This window comes from Petaurus breviceps, unplaced genomic scaffold (assembly GCF_028583685.1).
Source record: "Petaurus breviceps papuanus isolate PSGF00001 unplaced genomic scaffold, PetGlider_PUasm1.0 90925, whole genome shotgun sequence".
Classification (NCBI taxonomy): domain Eukaryota; kingdom Metazoa; phylum Chordata; class Mammalia; order Diprotodontia; family Petauridae; genus Petaurus; species Petaurus breviceps.
The window spans coordinates 35,862,573-35,881,419 of record NW_027187380.1 but is presented as its reverse complement, the minus strand read 5'-3'; the positions used below and the strand labels follow the sequence as shown (position 1 = coordinate 35,881,419).

The 18,847-nt window shown below is 36.8% G+C and overlaps 2 protein-coding genes and 1 pseudogene across 3 annotated transcripts in view; 1 reads left to right on the top strand and 2 right to left on the bottom strand.

Moving 5' to 3' along the window:
* The window catches only part of SHISA6 (shisa family member 6), a 599,047-nt gene that overhangs the window by 25,392 nt on the left and 554,808 nt on the right, over positions 1-18,847 (bottom strand). The gene's annotated exons all lie outside the window — the stretch shown is intronic.
* LOC138152743 (eukaryotic translation initiation factor 3 subunit J-like) lies at positions 3,822-10,775 on the bottom strand (annotated as a pseudogene).
* On the top strand, positions 5,748-6,068 carry LOC138152336 (large ribosomal subunit protein eL31-like). The gene has a single exon (XM_069076019.1). It carries the CDS (start codon positions 5,748-5,750, stop codon positions 6,066-6,068), a length of 321 nt encoding a protein of 106 aa, XP_068932120.1.

The window sequence follows — 18,847 nt, the reverse complement described above, 5'->3', positions numbered from 1 at the left end:
TTAGCCTAGGGGCAGGGAAGATCTTCCAAATTTGCATTCCCATTACAAAGGGAGGGCAGGTTGAGGGAAGTGGTGGTGAGAAGCAAAGTCCTAGTGAGGAGGGAAAGGGAAAGAGGAGGGAGAAAAGCACAAACGGGGAAGCAGGGAACAGGATGGAGAGAGCCACAGCTAGAAATCATAACTGAATGTGAATGAGATGAAATCTCCTGTAAAATGGAAGTGGAAAGCAGAGTGGATTAAAAACCATAATGTTACAATATGTTGTTTACAAGAAACACATCTGAAGCACAGGGATACGCACAAAGCAAAGGTAAAAAGGTGGAGCAAAATAAAATATGCTTCAGCTGAAGTTAACAAAAAGCAGGAATAGTAATCCTGACAAAGCAAAAGCAAACATAGATCTAATTAAAAGAGATAAGGAAGGAAACTGAATCTTACTAAAAGATACCATAGACAATGAAGGTATATCAATACTAAATATGTATGTACCAAGTAGTAGAGCATCCAAATTCTTAAAGAAATTAAGTGAGTTATAGGAAGAAATAGACAGCAAAACTATACTAGTGGGGGACCTCAGCCTCCCACTCTGAAAACTAGATAAATCTAACCACAAAATAAACAAGAAAGAAGTTAAAAAGGTGAATGGAAGTTTAGAAAAGTTAGACATGGCAGAACCCTGGAGAAAATTGAATGGGAATAGAAAGGAATACACCATTTTTCTCAGCAGTACATAGGACCTACCCCCAAACTGACCATTTATTAGGGTATAAAGCATCATTATCCAAATGTAGAAAGGCAGAAATATTAAATGCATTATTTTTTTTCAGAATATGATGCAAAAGATATTAGATTTAATAAAAGGCCATGGCAAGATAAACTAAAACTTAATTGGAAACTAAATAATCTAATCCTAAAGAATGAGTAAGTCAAACAACAAGTCATAAAAATAATCAATAACTTCGTGTAATGCCATGCACAAGCAGCTTTCCAGAAGAATGCTACTGTGAACAGCTTTTAAGTTCTGATTACACAGTATAGTGAACACTCTATTTTGTAACAAATCAAAGCAAAACATTCACATAAAATCAAAGTACAGCATTCACAATATTACAAATTGTCACAGCACAACAGCTTATCATTAAAATCGCCACAATAGTCTCAAAGTACAATAGTCAAAGTCTTCCACTTATGGGGCAAAGTCTTAAGTTAACTCAATCAGTCACTTATTCAGCAAAGTCTTCCACTCATGGGGCAAAGTCTTGATTAACTCAATCAGTCACTTATTCAGCAGTCAATTACTAATACACTAAACACCTCCACCCCTAGGTCACTAGTAAACTACAATTTCATCTTTACTCAGTACCCAGGAAGAGGTCTTTTTCATCTTGACTTGGGGCCTATTCTCAGATTCCCTGGATCCCCTTCCATGGTCCCATATTCTACCTGGATTCACCAGAGTGTCACCTGGGTTCAATGACAGGCAGCTGCCAGTTCCTTGTCCAGCTCTCTGGGTAGGTCCTGCTTCCCACTGAAGTTCACAGGGTCTGGTCCATGTCAGATCCTTAACAATTTCTGCTTCAGGGAATTCAAGGCTCAACCAAGCCACAGACAAACAAAGTCTCAGCATCCCAGTCATGCTTCCTCTGTCACCTGGGCTCCTGGCTCCTGGGATCCTGTTCAGAAGAAGCTCCACCACTACAAATTCTCAGGAAATTCTGGCTCAGTTCTCGATTCTCTCTTCTGTAGCTGCTCTGCCACCAGATGTTGGTTCCAAGAAATTCTGACTGTGCCTCTCTGGGGCTTTTCCTTATATAAACACAGCATTAGCTTCCTGTTTCAGCCAACCCCTCCCTATTACATCAGTAACAGGAGACAGGAGTTCATACATTTTGTTTCCCCATCAGAGGCTTGATCAATTACTAAGTGCTAAGGACCTGCTACCTTTGCTAAGACAAAGGGATCTCCAAATTAAAATTACATTACCATTACACCAAGAGAATGACAATAATGAGAAAACATACCATAACTTATGAGATGCAGCCAAAGTTTATATCATAAACAAAATAGAGGAGTAAGGAAGACACTACCTTAAAGATCTAGGAGATGAAATCACAAGAAGTCAACGGATAAAAAGGATCATAGAAGATCAAGTGGACAATTCTGGTTACATAAAACTGAAAAGGTTTTGCACAAATAAAATCAATTCAGTTAAAACTGGAAGGGAAACACTTAAATGGGTGAAGGGAAGCAGTAAACAGGGAAGTGTATGCTCAACAAGAATGATATTCAGTACAGAGTACAAATTAAAGAGAGAATTCCTATTGATGGTGAAATCCTCCAGATATTCCCATTTGTGGGTGATTAAATAAAGCTCCAAAATATTTCAGATCTTCTTAAATAAGTAGGGAGAAAGAAAGAATTCAATTACTGCCTAAACCATATTAAAAAGTAAAAAGGGATAAATAAAATAAATGAACAAAATAAAAAGATATTAGTCCAAATATATGCCAACAAAACTGACAAGGTAAGGGGCGGCAAGGTAGCACAGCGAGTAAGAGCACTGGCCCCAGTGTCGGGATGACCTGGGATCAAATCCGCCTCAGATACTTAACACCACACCCAGAAATCGTGTAACCTTGAGCAAGTTACTTAACCCCAATTGCTTAAAAAAACAACTGACAAGTTAAATGAAATATTTGAAGTTAAAAAAAATCTCTGTGACTAGATGTATCCATAAACAAATTATGTTTAATATAAAAGGCAATTAATTCACATATTGCATAAACTGATTTTTTTAATTTTTATTTAATTTTTATTTTTCCCTTCACAATAGTGATTTTATTAAATTAGTTGCTTTATAAAACATTGCAGATGTCATAATTATTAACATAACAATTTTCCAAATGGTATTAACTGATGCAGTTTGTTAAGCATTTAACTAAAGTAAAGGAAATGCCATAACCCTGTGAGAGTTGCTCTGTTTCAGGCTAGGAGAACAAAAGTTTTGTTTCTCAGACGTTTTAAATCAGGAAAATAAAACAAGTCAAGGATTTCCCCCCTCTTGGGGCGGCTAGATGGTGCAGTGAATAGAGTACCGGCCCTGGAGTCAGGAGGACCTGAGTTCAAATCTAGCCTCAGACACTTAACACTTACTAGCCATGTGACCTGTGACCTTAGGCAAGTCACTTAACCCCAATCGCCCTCCAAAATAAAAAAAAGCAAAAAAAAAAACTCCCCCCTCTTAAGAGCTGCATTGGTAGAAATATTCTGGTAAATATAAACTAGACTGTTTATACACTCAAAATACCACAATTTGGATTTTGTCAAATGCAATAAAGGAGACAATACCCCTATGGCTTCAAGGTTGGTGGTTTTGGGTCATTTAATTTTTTAAAATGTCAAACTACATATCTGAGGCACAGTATCCTTACTCTGAAATAAGCTGTTTTCTTTGCAATGTATTTTTAAAATCCTCACACTCTACCATAAGACAAAGTAATGTGCGCTAGATGCATAACCACATGCCCTTGTTGCAAACTGCTTTCATCGACAAGACATGAAAGCATTCAAGGAGGTATGGGCTAAAGCTGTGTTATTGATTTGTGCTGGTAAATATTACATATTTTTTGTCAAGTTTCCAATTTAGTGATTCTTCTGCCCTGGAGTCAGATAGCAACAACAACAACATTATTAAAATTTCTTTTACTGTGATTTAGTAGCAACTGAGTTTCCCAGTTTTCACCCCTTGACAGCAAGAGCTAAGTTCCCCACTGCATTAGCACCTAAGGGGTTTTAGTCAAGGGATTAAGCAACCAGAACAAAGATACAGCACTTTTGATTATAGCATGTGGCAGAACTGAAAAGAAAAGTTGTGCTACATGTTGAAGGGATTGTGGGCAACAGAAGAAGACAATGATGAAATGTCATATGAAGTCTTCATAGTCTTGCAAATATTGTCCATCATAGCCACCATAGTCTGCAAGATCATCTTTGATTGTAGCCTTTAATCCTCCTCCAGGAAGCCTCTTTCTTCTTTTTGTCTTTACTTTTCTTGTTTGTTTTTCACACTGCATAGCACTGTCAATAAATTCGTAATACTTTTCAAGTTATTAACTTCCAGTGAAATACACACATATCAAATTAATGCTTCCAAGAAACTGGCATAATATAGAGATTTTTCATGCTAGTAGGAACTTGTCAAACTCCTTGAAGTCATCTCTTGAAGAGGGGTTTATGGAATTCATAGCAAAGATTGTGTTATTAACACCAAATTTGCTTTTGCTAATTCAAAGTCAGTCTCTTCCTGTAATTTATTTAGCCATCTGCTAATTGTTCTTCTGGTGTAAGCTCTTTAGATTCTTCAGACACTTCCAACCTTTTCTTAATTTCTTTTTGTCTTTTCTTCTATTGCCATTCTTTCTCTTGGATTTTATCTACTTTTTTCTTTTCTGAAATTTTAATTTCTTTCTCTCATATTTTTTTTTCACCATCATCAACCCAGTTTTCCTTGACCTTCCTTATCCATGCTCATCCTCTGTCTTTCACTTTCTGCCTGGTTCCACACAGCCCCGGAGTCTGAGTACCTTGCCACAGCTGTCATCTCAGGCTGTGTGTCTAATTTTTATTTTTTCCCACTTAATAGTATTTTTTAAATTTATTTTTTTCTTTTTTTTCATTTTCTTTTTAAAATTTTGTTTTCAAATGCTTTAATAACTTCTGGTTTACATAATTCATTTCCGCCAGATTTTGAGTGACAAATTTTTTCCCCTACCCACTGCCCCAAAATAGCAGTCCCACAGGATATCCCCTCCTACAATCTGCTCTTTCCCATATCTTCTCCCATACCCCATTCTACTTTTCCAGTAGGGCATGGTGGATCTCTATGCCCCAGTGCCTGTATATCTTCTTTCCAAATTACATGTAAAATAGTATGAATAATAGTATATATTTTAAACATTTGATTTGAAAACATTGAATTCCAGATTCATGCCCTTCCTCCTTTGTCACCTACACTTCCTGGGAAGATAAGCAATTCAGTATAGGTTGTACATGTGTAGCTATGCAAAACATTACCATGGTAGATATATTGTAAAAGACTGACTATATTTCCCTCGCTCCTATTCCACCTCCCACTTGTTCTATTCTCTACTTTGATCCTATCCCTTTTCAAAAGTGAGTGCTTTCAACTTCCCTCCCCCCCAGCATGCCCTTCCTTCCATCATTCCCTTCCCCACTACTCTCCTGTAGGGTGAGATACCCTGTTTAGTGTGTATGTATTCAATGAGAATAGGGTTTTACCTTTTTGCCTTCCTGTTCTTCCCCTCCATTATAACTATTTTCCCTTGTCTCTTTTATATGAGATAGCTTACGTAAACATTCTGTCTCTCCCCATCTCCTCTCATCATATTCCTCTCTCACCTCTTAATTTCACCTTTTAAGTATCATCCCTTCCTATTAAATTGGTCCTGTGCCCTCTATGTTTACTTGTAAACATATATATGCACATTCACATATGTATTTACATGCCCATATACCTCCTATGTAGACATATATATATATATTCCCTTCAACTATTTTCTTTTTTTTTTACCGGCTGACATTTTATAAGGGAAAAGAAATCATAAGGAACTTATCAAAGTTGAACTATTTACATTCCTACATGGAAAAATGATAATTGTAACTGATGAAACTTTTCTCAGTATGAAAATAGTTGAAGGGGCTTCCTTTCCAACCTGGTCCCAGGCAGGATGGCTCCTGCGAAGAAGGGCGGTGAGAAGAAGGGGCGCTCCGCCATTAACGAGGTGGTGACCAGGGAGTACCCCATCAACATCCACAAGGGGATCCATGGCATAGGCTTCAAAAAGCGCTCTCCCCAGGCCCTAAAGGAAATCCGCAAATTCGCCATGAAAGAGATGAGAACTCCAGATGTGCGCATTGACACCAGACTCAACAAAGCTGTTTGGGCCAAAGGAATAAGGAATGTTCTGTACCGTATCCGAGTGCATTTTTCCAGGAAACGCAATGAGGATGAAGATTCACGAAAGAAGCTGTATACATTGGTTACATAGCTGCCTGTCACCACCTGTCCTCAGTGGGAGGTTAGCTTCTCTGTGTCATTTTGTGGGTTCTGTAGCTCCAAAGTTTGTTCAGAGTCCCCATTTACATGAATTGGAGGAGGTGAGATCTGGAGCCCAGTAGAAGTCTTGTTTCTATTCCGTCATCTTGACTCTGCCTTGAATTTTCTGATTACATGTAAAGATAGCTTTCAACACTCATTTTTATATGATTTTCAAGTTCCAAAAAAGAAGGGAAACAATCAGATATAGGCTACACATTTACAATCATATTAAACATTTTCCCACACTAACATGTTGTTAAGGAAGAATTAGAACAAGAAGGGGAAAAAAACCACAACAGAAAAAGAAAATAGTATGCTTCCACCTGCATTCAGATTCCATAGTTCTTTCTCTGGATATGTATAGCATTTTCTATCATGAGTCTTTTGGAATTGTCTTAGATCATTGTATTGCTGAGAAGAATTAAGTCTACCAAAAGCTGGTCATCACACTATGTTCCTTTTACTGTGTACAATGTTCTCCTGGTTTTGCCCACTCTAGTCAGCATCAGTTCATCAAAGTCCAGGTTTTTCTGAAATCTGCCTGCTCATCATATATACCACAACTTGTTCAGCCATTCCCTAATTGATGGGTATCCCCTCAATTTCCAATTCTTTGGCACCAAAAAGAGTTGTTATAAATATTTTTGCACTTATAGGTTCTTTTCCCATTTTTATGGTATCTTTATGATACAGACCTAGAAGTGGTATTGATGGATCAAAAGGTATGCACAGTTTTCTAGTGTTTTGAGCATAGTTCCAAGTTACTCTCCAGAATGGTTGGATCAGTTCACAACACCAAAAATGCATTAGTGTTTCCAGTTTACCCACATCTTCTTCAACATTTATCATTTCCCTGTTTTGTCATGTTAGACAATCTGATAGGTGTGAAGTGGTACCTCAGAGTTGTTTTAATTGGCATTTCTCTAATCTATAGTGATTTATAGCATTTTTCTTATGATTATAGGTAGCTTTAATTTCTTCATCTGAAAACTTCCTGTTTATATCCTTTGACTGTTTATCAATTAAGGAATGACTTGTATTCTTATAAATTTGATTCAGTTCTCTATATATTTTAGAAATAAAACCTTTATCACAGACACGGGTTGTAAAAATTGTTTCCTAGTTTTTAAATCTTGGTTGCATTGGCTTTGTTTGTGGAAAACATTTTAAATTTAATGTAATCAAAATTATCTATTTTGCATTTCATAGTGTTCTCTATCTCTTGTTTGGTCATAAATTCTTCCCTTCTTCATAGATCTGACAGGTAAACTATTCCTTGCCCTCCTAATTTGCTTATGCTATCATCTTTTATGTTTAAATCATCTACCCATTTTGACCTTATCTTGGCATACGTTGAAAGATGTTAGTCTCTGTCTAGTTTTTCTCATACTGTTTTCCAGTTTTCTAGCAGTTTTTCTCAAATAGTGAATTCTTTTCCCAGAAGCTTAGGTCTTTGGCTTTATCAAAAAGGAGATTACTGTGGTCATTGACTACTTTGTCTATTCAACTGATCCACCACTCTATTTCTTAATTGTACCAAATAGATTTGATGATTGCTGCTTTATAATACAATTTTAGATCTGGTATAGCGAGTCTACCTTCCCTTGCATTTCTTTTCATTAATTTCCTAGATTCTGAACTTTTTGTTCTTCCAGATGAATTTTGTTATTATTTTTCTTAGCCCTATAAAATAAGTTTTTTGTTTGATTGGTATGGCACTGAACAAGTGAATCAGTTTAGGTAGAATTGTCATTTTTATGATATTAGCTCGACCTACACATGAGCAACTGATGTTTTCCCAATTATTTAGATCTGACTTTATTTGTGTGAAAAGTGTTTTGTAATTGTGTTCACATTGTTCCTTGGGTTTGTCTTGATAGGTACATTCCCAAGCATTTTTATATTATCTACAGTTATTTTAAATGGAATTTATCTTTCTATTTCTTGCTGCTGAGTTTTGTTAGTAATCTATAGAAATGCCCATGATTTATGTGGCTTTATTTTATATCCTCCAACTTTGCTACAGTTGTTGATTATTTCAAGTAGTTTTTTAGTAGATTCTCTAGAATTCTCTAAGCCTATCATCATATCATCTGCCAAGAGTGGTAGCTTTGTTTTCTCATTACTTATTCTAATTCTTCAATTTCTTTTTCTTCTCTTATTGCTAAAGCTAACATTTCTAGTATAATATTGAATTACAATGGGGATATTGGACAACTTTGTTTCACCCTTCATCTTATTGGGAATGCTTCTAGCTTATCCCCATTACATATAATACTTGCTGATACATTTAGATAGATGCTACCTATCATTTTAAGGAAAAATCCATTTATTTCTATGTTCTCTAGTGTTTTTGATAGGAATGGGTATTATATTTTGTCCCAAAATTTTCTACATCTATTGAGAGAATAAAATGATTTATGCTAATTTTGTTATTGATATGGTCAGTTATGCTAATAGTTTTCCTAATATTGAACCATTGCTGCATTCCTGGTATAAATCTCACCTGATCATTGTGTATTATTCTCGTAATAAGTTTTGTAATCTCTTTGCTTATATTTTGTTTATTTTTTTTTTTGCATCAGTATTCATTGGATAAGTTGTTCTATAATTTTCTTTCTCTCTTTTTGCTCTTCTGGCTTTAGGTTTCAACACCATATTTGTATCATAAAAATGAGTTGGCAGGACTGCTAAAAGAAGTGATCTTAAATACATGAAATATAGGAAACTATAGACTATAGACCAATATCTCTAATGAAAGTTGATGCAATTAAAAAATTTTTTTTCTAATTAAGTTTTATGTCTATTTTTAGTTTACAACATTCATTTCCACAATATTTTGAGTTACAAATTTTCTCCCTGTCTTTCCTCTACCCAGCACCCCAACACAGCAATCCCATTGTATACCACCTCACCAAATCTGCTCTCTCCTATAAACTCCCCAAAGCCCCTACCGAATTTCTGGTAGGGCAAGATGGTGCCTATATATCTTATTTCCCAGTTGTATGTAAAATAATAATAATAAATTTTTTGAAATTTGATTTTAAAACTTTGAATTCCAGATTTTTTCCCTTCCTCCCTTATCACCCAACCTTACTGGGAAGATAAGCAATTCAATAAAGGTTGCACATGTGTAGTTATGCAAAACATTTCCATAGAGGGTATATTGTGAAAGACTGACTATATTTCCCTCCATCCTATACCACCCCCCACTTGTTCTGTTCTCTACTTTGAACCTGTCCCTTTCAAAAGTATGTGTTTGTAACTACCCCCCCCAACCTGCCTCCCCTCCATCATACCTCTCTTATCCTCTTCCCCACTACTGTCCTCATGTATGTTATTCCCTCCCTAACCAAATTCAATAAGAGTAAGGTTGACCCATTCCCTTTTGTCTTCCTGTTTTCCCCCTCCATTGTAGCTATTTTCCTTTGCCTCTTCTACATGAGATAATTTACCCCATTCTGTCTCTCCCCATATCCTCTCATTATATTTCTATCTCACCTGTCAATTTCACCTTTTAAATATTATCCCTTCCTATTCAATTGGTCCTGTGGCTTCTGTCTATGTATACCTGTACACATGCATACACACACTCACATATGTATTCATAGGCACATATACCCTCTTATATAGACATATATATGTATGTATACATATATCTACATTTGTATTCCCTTCAACTACCTCATACTGAGAAAAGTTTCATAAGTTACAATTATCATTTTTCCATGTAGGCATGTAGATAGTTCAACTTTGATAAGTTCTTTATCATTTCTTTTCCTTGTTTACCTTCTCATGCTTCTCTTGCTTCTTGTATTTGAATGTCAAATTTTCTATTCAACTATGGTTTTTTCATCAAGAATGCTTGAAAGCCCCCTATTTCATTGAATGACCATATTTCCCTCTGAAACATTATACTCAGTTTTGCTGGGTAGGTGATTCTTGGTTTTAATCCTAGCTCCTTTGAAATCTCCAACATCATATTCCAAGCCCTTCAATCCCCTAATGTAGAAGCTGCTAGATTTTGTTTTATCCTGATTGTGTTTCCACAATATTCAAATTGTTTCTTCTTTCTACTTGTAATATTTTCTCCTTGATCTGGGAACTCTAGAACTTGGCTATAATATTCCTAGGAATTTTCTATTTGGGATCTTTTTCAAGAGGTGATCAATGAATTCTTTCAATTTCTATTTTGCCCTCTGGTTTAAAAGATCAGGGCAATTTTCCATGAGAATTTCTTTTTTATTTTGGAGGGCAATTTGTGGTTAAGTGACTTGCTCAAGGTCACATGGCTAGTTTTCCATCTGGTAAATTCTGCTTTTGAAGGCATTCTTCTCATTGACTTTTTGGGCCTCTTTTGCCATTTGAGTTCATTTATTTTTTAAGGTGTTATTTTCTTCAGTCAGGTTGTTGATCTTTTCATGATTTTCTTGCATCATTCTCATTTCTCTTCTCAATTTACCCCCCACTTCTGTTACTTGATTTTCAAAATCCTTCTTGAGTTCCTCCATGGCCTGTAACCAGTTTGCATTTTTCCTGGAAGCTTTTGTACAGGAGTTCTGACTTCATTGTCTTCCTCCTGTTCCATGCTTTGATCCTTTTTGTCTCCAAAAAAGGAATCTAAAGTCGAATTTATGTGCTTGCTTTGCTTGCTCATTTTGTCACTCAATTATTTGACTTTTGAGCTCTTTGCCACAGTAGAACTCTGCTTCCAGGGAGGAGAGCTTTGTCCCAAATCAGCTGCTGGAGCTATTAGTTGGGTGCCCTCTCTGTAACCCCCACAAGCTCTGGATCACTGGTGACATACCTCAGGACCTCCACCCAAGACAGAGAACCAGATCCAGGCAGGTCAAGGCAATAGTGATTCCCCACCCCCACCCCCAAATGGTTGTGCGGGCCCCCTACAATACACAGGCCAGGAGCTCTGAAGCAGCCATGTGGAGGTGGCTGCACAGCTGTGGAGCCTCTGCCACTTCTCATTCTGGGGGCTGAGGCTGGATTGCGCCTCTGTCCCCCCCCCCCGCCCAGTTTCAACTGAGTTCTTCATTGACCTTTTACTTTTTCTTTGTCATTTATGGGTTGATATTTCTGGAAACCACCACAGCTGCTGGTGATCCACTCTCCCAAAGTCCCCTCCAGCTGCTGCTGTTTGGGGTAGCCCTGTGGCTAAAACCACAGGCTCACTCAGGGATGGGCTCAGCTCCTAGGACACCTTGATGGACCCTTCCTCCTGACCTGCTGGACTGCCTTCAGTGTGAGATTTGTTTCTCTCTGTCACTTTGTGGGTTCTGTAGCTTAAAAATTTGTTTAGAGTCACATTTTATCGGTATTAGAGGTGGTTATGTGGGGAGCTCATAGAGTTTCCCTGCTTCTATGCCACCATCTTGGCTCTGCCCTGATACAAAATTTTAAAATATGATATTAGCAACATATCACAAAAATTATTGACCAAGTTATATTTGTATCAGGAATATAGGATGGGTCAGTGTTAATAAAACTATAATCATAATTGACCATACTAATAATGAGAACCACAAACATTATATGATTATATCTCTAGACACAGAATAAAGTGTTTCCAAAAAAAATCACTTATCTAAAAACAAGAGACAGCACTATTTGTAAGGTAGACTAGAGTCCTTTCAATTAGATCAAGGATGAAGCAAGAATGGCCACTTTCTCCACTTCTTTTTAACATGGTGCTAAAAATACTAGCTCTAACTAAAAGACAAGACAAAGAAATTGAGGAAATAAACATAGGCAAATAAGAAAAAAATTATTACTTTTTGAAGATAGTACCTAAGTATACTAAGAATCTTAGAAAGTTAACTAAACTTGATTGAAACAATCACTTTAACAAAGTTGTAGAATACAAAATACATTTTCACAAATCATCAGCATTTCTGAAAGAAAAACCAAAATAAAACCCAGTAGGAAGAGATCAAAGGAGAAATTCCATTTAAAATGTTATTATAATTAAAATATTACAGAATACATAAAATAGTTTGTTTACTTTTCAAGATTTACATAAAAACTATATAAAAATACTGTTCATAGAAATAAAAACAAATAATTGGATGAATATTAATTGCTCATAAATTAGCCTTATTCAGAGGCAGGGAACTTGTGGCCTAGAGGCCACATGTAGCCCTCTAGGGACTCAAGCGTGACCCTTTGACTGAATCCAAACTTTACAGAACAAATTCCCTTAATGAAAGTATTTATACAGTAAAACTTGGGCTCAGTCAAAAGGCCTCACTGAAGGACCTGTAAGGCCACATGTGGCCTTGAGGCTGCAGGTTCCCCACTCCAGGATCAATATAATAAAAATTACAATGTTGCCTAAATTATTTTTATTTATCAAATGCCACATCAATTATTCTATCAAAGAATTACTCTATAAACTAGAGAAAAAAATAATAATTCATCTAGAGAAAAAGAACATCAGGAATCTCAAAGGAAATAATGAAATAGAAAAGTGAGAAAGAAGAGGCTCCCTAACAGTGCCAAAATCTCAAATTATGTTACAAAGCAGTAATCATCAAAATTCTTCTGGCACTGATTAAAAAAGAGAGCTCAATCAGTGGAATAAGTCAGGCATACAACATATGGAAGCAAAAAAAAATCTTTTGGTCTAATGTTTGATAAAACCAAAGATCTCAGCTACTGGGTTAAGGACTCATTATTTGACAAAGCCTCATGGAAAAAAATGGATAGTAGTCTGACAGAAATTAAGTTTATACCAACACCTTATACCATATACCAAGATATGAGTCAAATGAAAAAGTGACCTGTCTATAAAAGGTCAAAATATGAACAAATTAGAAGATAATAAAAAAATTATCTTTCAGATCTATGGATAGAGGAAGAATTCATGACTGTCAATAGAAAGGCTTACAGAAGATAAAATAAACACTTGATTACATAAAATTTTTTAAAAGTTTTTACACAAACAAATACAATTTAGGTAAGATTAGAATGGGAATCAGCATTCTTAAACTATGGGTATTGACCCCATATGGGTGACAAAAAATTGGCATCATTATAAGGTTTCTGAACTCACAACAACCAAAAATTAAATTAAATCAAAGACATAACAAATCTGAGGTGTTTCTGGAAGCTGTTGCCTGGGTTTGCATCATGCAACTTCATTTTAACCTTGGTTCTGAAAACCTAATGGTTTTCACTTTCCACTACTCATGTCCTCAGGCCATGCAATACCAATGAAAGCTACCAAAATGGGAAAAAGGGTCTTGAGTAGAAAAAGTTTTAAAAGTCCTGGAATAGTTAACTGGGGGAAAATTGTAGCAAGTTTCTCTGATAACATTCTCAAGATATACAAGGAAATGTTTCATATTTGTAAGAAGTGGAGTCCTTCCACAATTGACAAAAGGTCAAAGGATAAGAACAAGCCCTTCTCTAGGAAAAAAGAACCAAGCTATCTAGAGGTATATTTAAAAAAATCCTCTAAAATCTAAAATTAAAGAAAAGCAAATTAAAGCAGCTCTGAGGTTACTTTTGTAAGATCCTAGTTGCAAAGCTAACAAAAATAATAAATGACAAATGTTGGAAGGGGCTGTGGGAAAAGAGGCACATTTGTGCCCTACTGGTAGAATGGCAGTGGGAAAGCAAGTTTGAAGGGTAAAAATCACCCAAGAACCAGAATAGTTTCTCAGTGGGTGAAGTTTTATTGTCATAAAACAAATGGAGCCAAGCATTGTCAAGAGATGGGTTGATTGGGTGGAAGGATAATGGAGACTTGCTTATGTCAAAGCTGAAAGGGAAGTGACTCATGGAAATTTGCTATGACATAATCTTTGTGCTATGCAAACATAAAGAAAACTTGTGACTTTGCTTACTGGGTCTTCCAGGTGGCTATTGTGAAACAGCTATACTTCCACTCTCTGGAGTCCCTTCATTATCATATTCATAAGATGTTAATGGGGGCTTCAGTCATCACATAAGTTACTATTGGGCAGTGAGAAGGCTTCTTGTACTTGCAAGGTCTTGGGAAAGTCCCTTGACCACAAGGTCCCTGGTGATAGGGTGGTCTGAAAATAGGGACTCTCACAAGGTTGCTGGTGATAGGGTGGGGTATGGAGTGGTAAGGTTGCCTGCTCAGCATATGGGGGAAGTAGTTGTCTGCTCAGTATATGCAGGAAAGGATAGGGCTTCATTGCTCTGGGGGAAAGGTAGGATCTTGCTGCTCCTACTCCAGAACTATGAATTGGTCCAGCTGCTTTGGAAAGCAATTTAGTACTATGACCGAAATGTGATTAAACCATGCATGCCCTTTGACCCCAAAATATCGCTAATAGGTTTGGACCTTGAAGAGATCAAAGAAAGGAAAAAGTACTGCAATATTCATAGCAAATCTTATTCTTATGGTAAAGAACTAGAAAGTATGGATTACTCATCATTTGAGGGATGACTGCAAATGACAGTACAATCAATCCTCAACTTTTGTGGAGTGCCCTTCATAGAAAACTACAGAAAAGTAAAAAATGTAAATATTGATACATTGAACCTTTAGGAAATACAGGTTTAGCTTCTCACAATCTTTCACTAGAGATGGCTGAAAATATTCTTTGTTGCATACAATTCTTTATAACAAAATATTAATTCTGATAATATACACTTTTCCTAACACAGTAACCATGAATTCACCAATAAAGTGCAGGAGACAGGAGAGGCAGGGGCAGTGGCAGTGATGTCAGAACTCTGAGCTAAAAAAGGAAAAGGAGGAACCTACCTTCTCTAATCTCTCTTTCAGCTCTGTGGTTGAATAGTTCCACAATGTTCACCTGCCCAGTTATGTTCAGAATTCCTAGCCAGTGGGGCTGAGCTTCTCCAGGGCCAGAGCTGACTACACTAAGGAAATCAGAGAAATGCTTGGGGGTTTGGAATTGGTAATAGGGTGGGGCAGGAAAAGATTGCTCTGGCCAGCTAGTTCCAGGGTGACCATGATGTCAATTACCTACAGACTTGGTTGTTTTTTCATTTTTTTTTTCAATTTCCTTTTCAGGTACTTGAGAGGTTACTTTAGCATTTTCTGGAGCAGATTCATGAACACTTTTACAAATACTTTATTCCTTTGTGTGGATATAAATTTGTGCTTACTTTCCCTCTCATTTTTTTCTCTACTACATAGCCAGGAAAATGAGAATGTGTGTGGTTTATGAAAGAAAGTGAAAATGAGGTTACTAATAAAATCACTGGAATGCTTGAAGTTATGGAAGTTAAACACAGGAATGTTGAAGATTGACTGTATATGAATAATGAAATAATATTGTACTATAAGAAATGAAAAGATGTTTTCAGAGAAATCTGGGGAAGTGTGTGAACTGATTCAGTATAAACATAACTAGTAGAACAATTCGTACTATAACATAAACATTATAAATTTGAAAAATTCTGAAAGACTGAAGAATTCTGATTAGTGAAATGATTAGCCATCACTCTAGAAAATTAATAATAAAGATTGTTGCCTATCTCTTTATAAATAGATGATGGACTAATTTGAGACACATGTTTATAGTCTTGACCAATGTGGGAATTTGTTTTGCTTGACTTTAGGGTGGTTAGGTGGTGCAGTGAATATAGCACCAGCACTGGAGTCAGGAGGACCTCAGTTCAAATCTAGTCTCAGACACTTAACACACACACACACAAACCTAGCCATGTGACCTTGGGCAAGTCACTTAACACCAATTGTCCTATCTTCCCCCTCCAAAAAGCAAAAAAAAAATTTTGACTGCACTTATATATTACAACTGTAATGTATTTTTTTTCTTTTTGAGCGGAGGGGCAGAAAATACAAAGGAAAAAAATAAATTCTGTATAATTTTTAAAAATTTAAAATTCTAGTAGACAGATCATTTCTTAAGTGGATCAGTGAGTCAGACAAGCTCTCAACTGTTTATGATTATATCAAATTTAAGACATTAAGACTGGCAGAGCCAAGATGGAGGAGCAAAAGCAGGAACCTGCTTGAGCTCCCACTCCAACCACCTCCAATACTTATAAAAAGAAATGACTCTAAAATTTTTTTAGGGGTGGCTAGGTGTTGTAGTGAGTAAGAGCACCAGTCCTGGAGTCGGGAGGACCTGGGATTGGTTCCAGCCTCAGATACTTAACACCCATACAAAAAGAACTGGCTGTGTAACCTTGTTAAGTAACTTAACCCCAATTGCTTTAAAAAGATTTTTTTTACAGCTACATAACCCACAGAGTGACAGAGAGAAACAAATCTCCCACTGAAGGTAGCCTGGCAAGTTGACAGGAAGGGTCTATTGCACTAGGCTCACTAGGCTGGGAGTTGAATGCAGGCCCATGTGAGTCATGCAGGCACAGACCTGGGGGCAGCCCAGACTCAAGCCACAGACAAGCCAGAGCAGACTTCAGGAGAGTGAATCATGGCAGCTATGGCAGTTTCCAGACTTCTCAACCAATAAACACCAAAGAGAAAGTAAAATATCAGTAGGGAACTCTGTTGGAACTGGGTGAGAGAAGAGCATAGTCCGGTCCCTGACCCTGGGGCAGCAGAGGTGGCAGTGGGGCATGATGGCTGTAGCTGCTGCCACTTGGCTGCTTCTAGAGCTCCTGACCTACAGATTATAGGGGGACCAATCAACCATTCAAATAGTAATTTTTCTTGCTTTGACCTGCTTGGATCTGGGTTGCAGTTTTGGGTGGTGGTACTGGGGTAAGGAGCGCTACCATGCCAGAGCTTGTGGCAGCAGTAAAGAGGGTGCCCTCCTCATAATTCTGACAACAGCTGAGCAAAACCTCAGAAATTTGGGACACAGCACTCTCCACTCTGGAAGCAGTGTTCAATTGTGGCAAAGAGCTCAAAAGACAAGTAATTGACTGGCAAGATGAGCAAACAGAGGAAGCACAATCAGATCATAGAATCTTTCTGGGGAGACAAAGAGGATCAAAACATAGAACCAGAAGAAGACAATGAAGTCAGAATTCCTGCATCAAAAGCCCCTAAGAAAAATATCAACTGGTCACAGGCTGTGGAGTAGCTCAAGAAGGATTTTGAAAAACAAGTAAGAGAAGTAGAGGACAAATTGGGAAGAGAAATGAGAATGATGCAATAAAATCATGAAAGCAAGTCAACAGCCTGCTAAAGGAGACCTAAAAATATACTAAAGAAAATAACACCTTAAAAAATAGACTAACTCAAATGGCAAAAGAGGTACAAAAGCCAACGAAGAGAAGAATGCCTTAATTGGCCATATTGAAAAGGAATTTCGAAAACTCATCGAAGAGAATAATTCCTTCAAAATTAGATTGGAGCAAATGGAAGCTAATGACTTTATGAGAAATTAATATACTATAAAATGGATCCAAAGAAATGAAAAAAAAAATAGAAGGCAATGTAAAATATGTCACTGGAAAAACCACTGACCTGGAAAATCGATCCAGGAGAGAAAATTTAAAAATTATTGTACTACTTGAAAGCCATGACCAGAAAAAGAGTCTAGATATCATCTTTCAAGAAATTATAAGGCAAAACTTCCCTGATATTCTAGAACCAGAGGACAAAAAAGAAATTAGAAGAAATCACTGATTGCCTCTTGAAAAAATCCCCAAAAGAAAACTCCTAGGTATATTATAGCCAAATTCCAGAGTTCCCAGGTCAAGGAGAAAATATTACAAGCAGTCAGGAAGAAACAATTTGAGTATTTTGGAAACAATCAGAATAACACAAGATCTAGCAGCTTCTACACTAAGGATTTGAAGTTCTTGGAATATGATATTCTGGAGGTCCAAGCAGCTAAGATTAAAACCAAGAATCAAGTACCCAGCAAAACTGAGTATAATACTTCAGAGGAAAATATGGAAATTCAACGAAATAGGGAACTTTCAAGCATTTTTGATGAAAAGACCAGAGCTGAACAGAAAACTTGCCTTTCTGATACAAGAAGCAAGAGAAGCATGAGAAGGTAAACAGGAAAAAGAAATCATAAGGAACTTATTAAAGTTGAACTATTTACATTCCTACATGGAAAGACAATTATTGTAACTTATGAGACTTTTCTCAGCATGAGGATAGTTGAAGGGAATATATATGTTTATATATATATATATATATATATATATATGTATATGTATATATGCATAGATATGTAAGTATAGGAGTGAGTATGTGTGTATATGTGTGTATGTATGTATATGTATACATAGAGGGCACAGGATGAGTTGAATATGAAGGGATGATATCTAAAAAATAAAATTAAGAGGTGAGGGAGGAATACATTAGGAGAAGGAGAAAGGGAGAGATAGAATAGGGTAAATTATCTCATATAAAAGAGGCAAGAGAAAACTGTTACAATGAAGAAGAGCAGGAAGGTGAAAGGGAATGAGTCAACCTTCCTCTCATTGAATTTGGCTTAAAGAGGGAATAGCATACACATTCACTTGGGTATCTTACCCTACAGGAAAGTAGGAGGGAAGGGGATAAGAGAGGGGATTATAGAAGGGAGGGCAGATTGGGGGAGAGGGTAGTTAGAAGCAAACACTTTTGAAAAGGGACAGGGTCAGAGGAGAAAAGTGAATAAATGGGGGACAGGATAGAATGGAGAGAAATATAGTTAGTCTTTCACAATACTATACAATACTACCGAAACGTTTTGTGTAACTACACATGTGCAACCTATATTGAATTACTTGTTTTCCCAGTTGGGGTAGGTGAGGAGGGAAGAAGGGAAAGAATCTGAA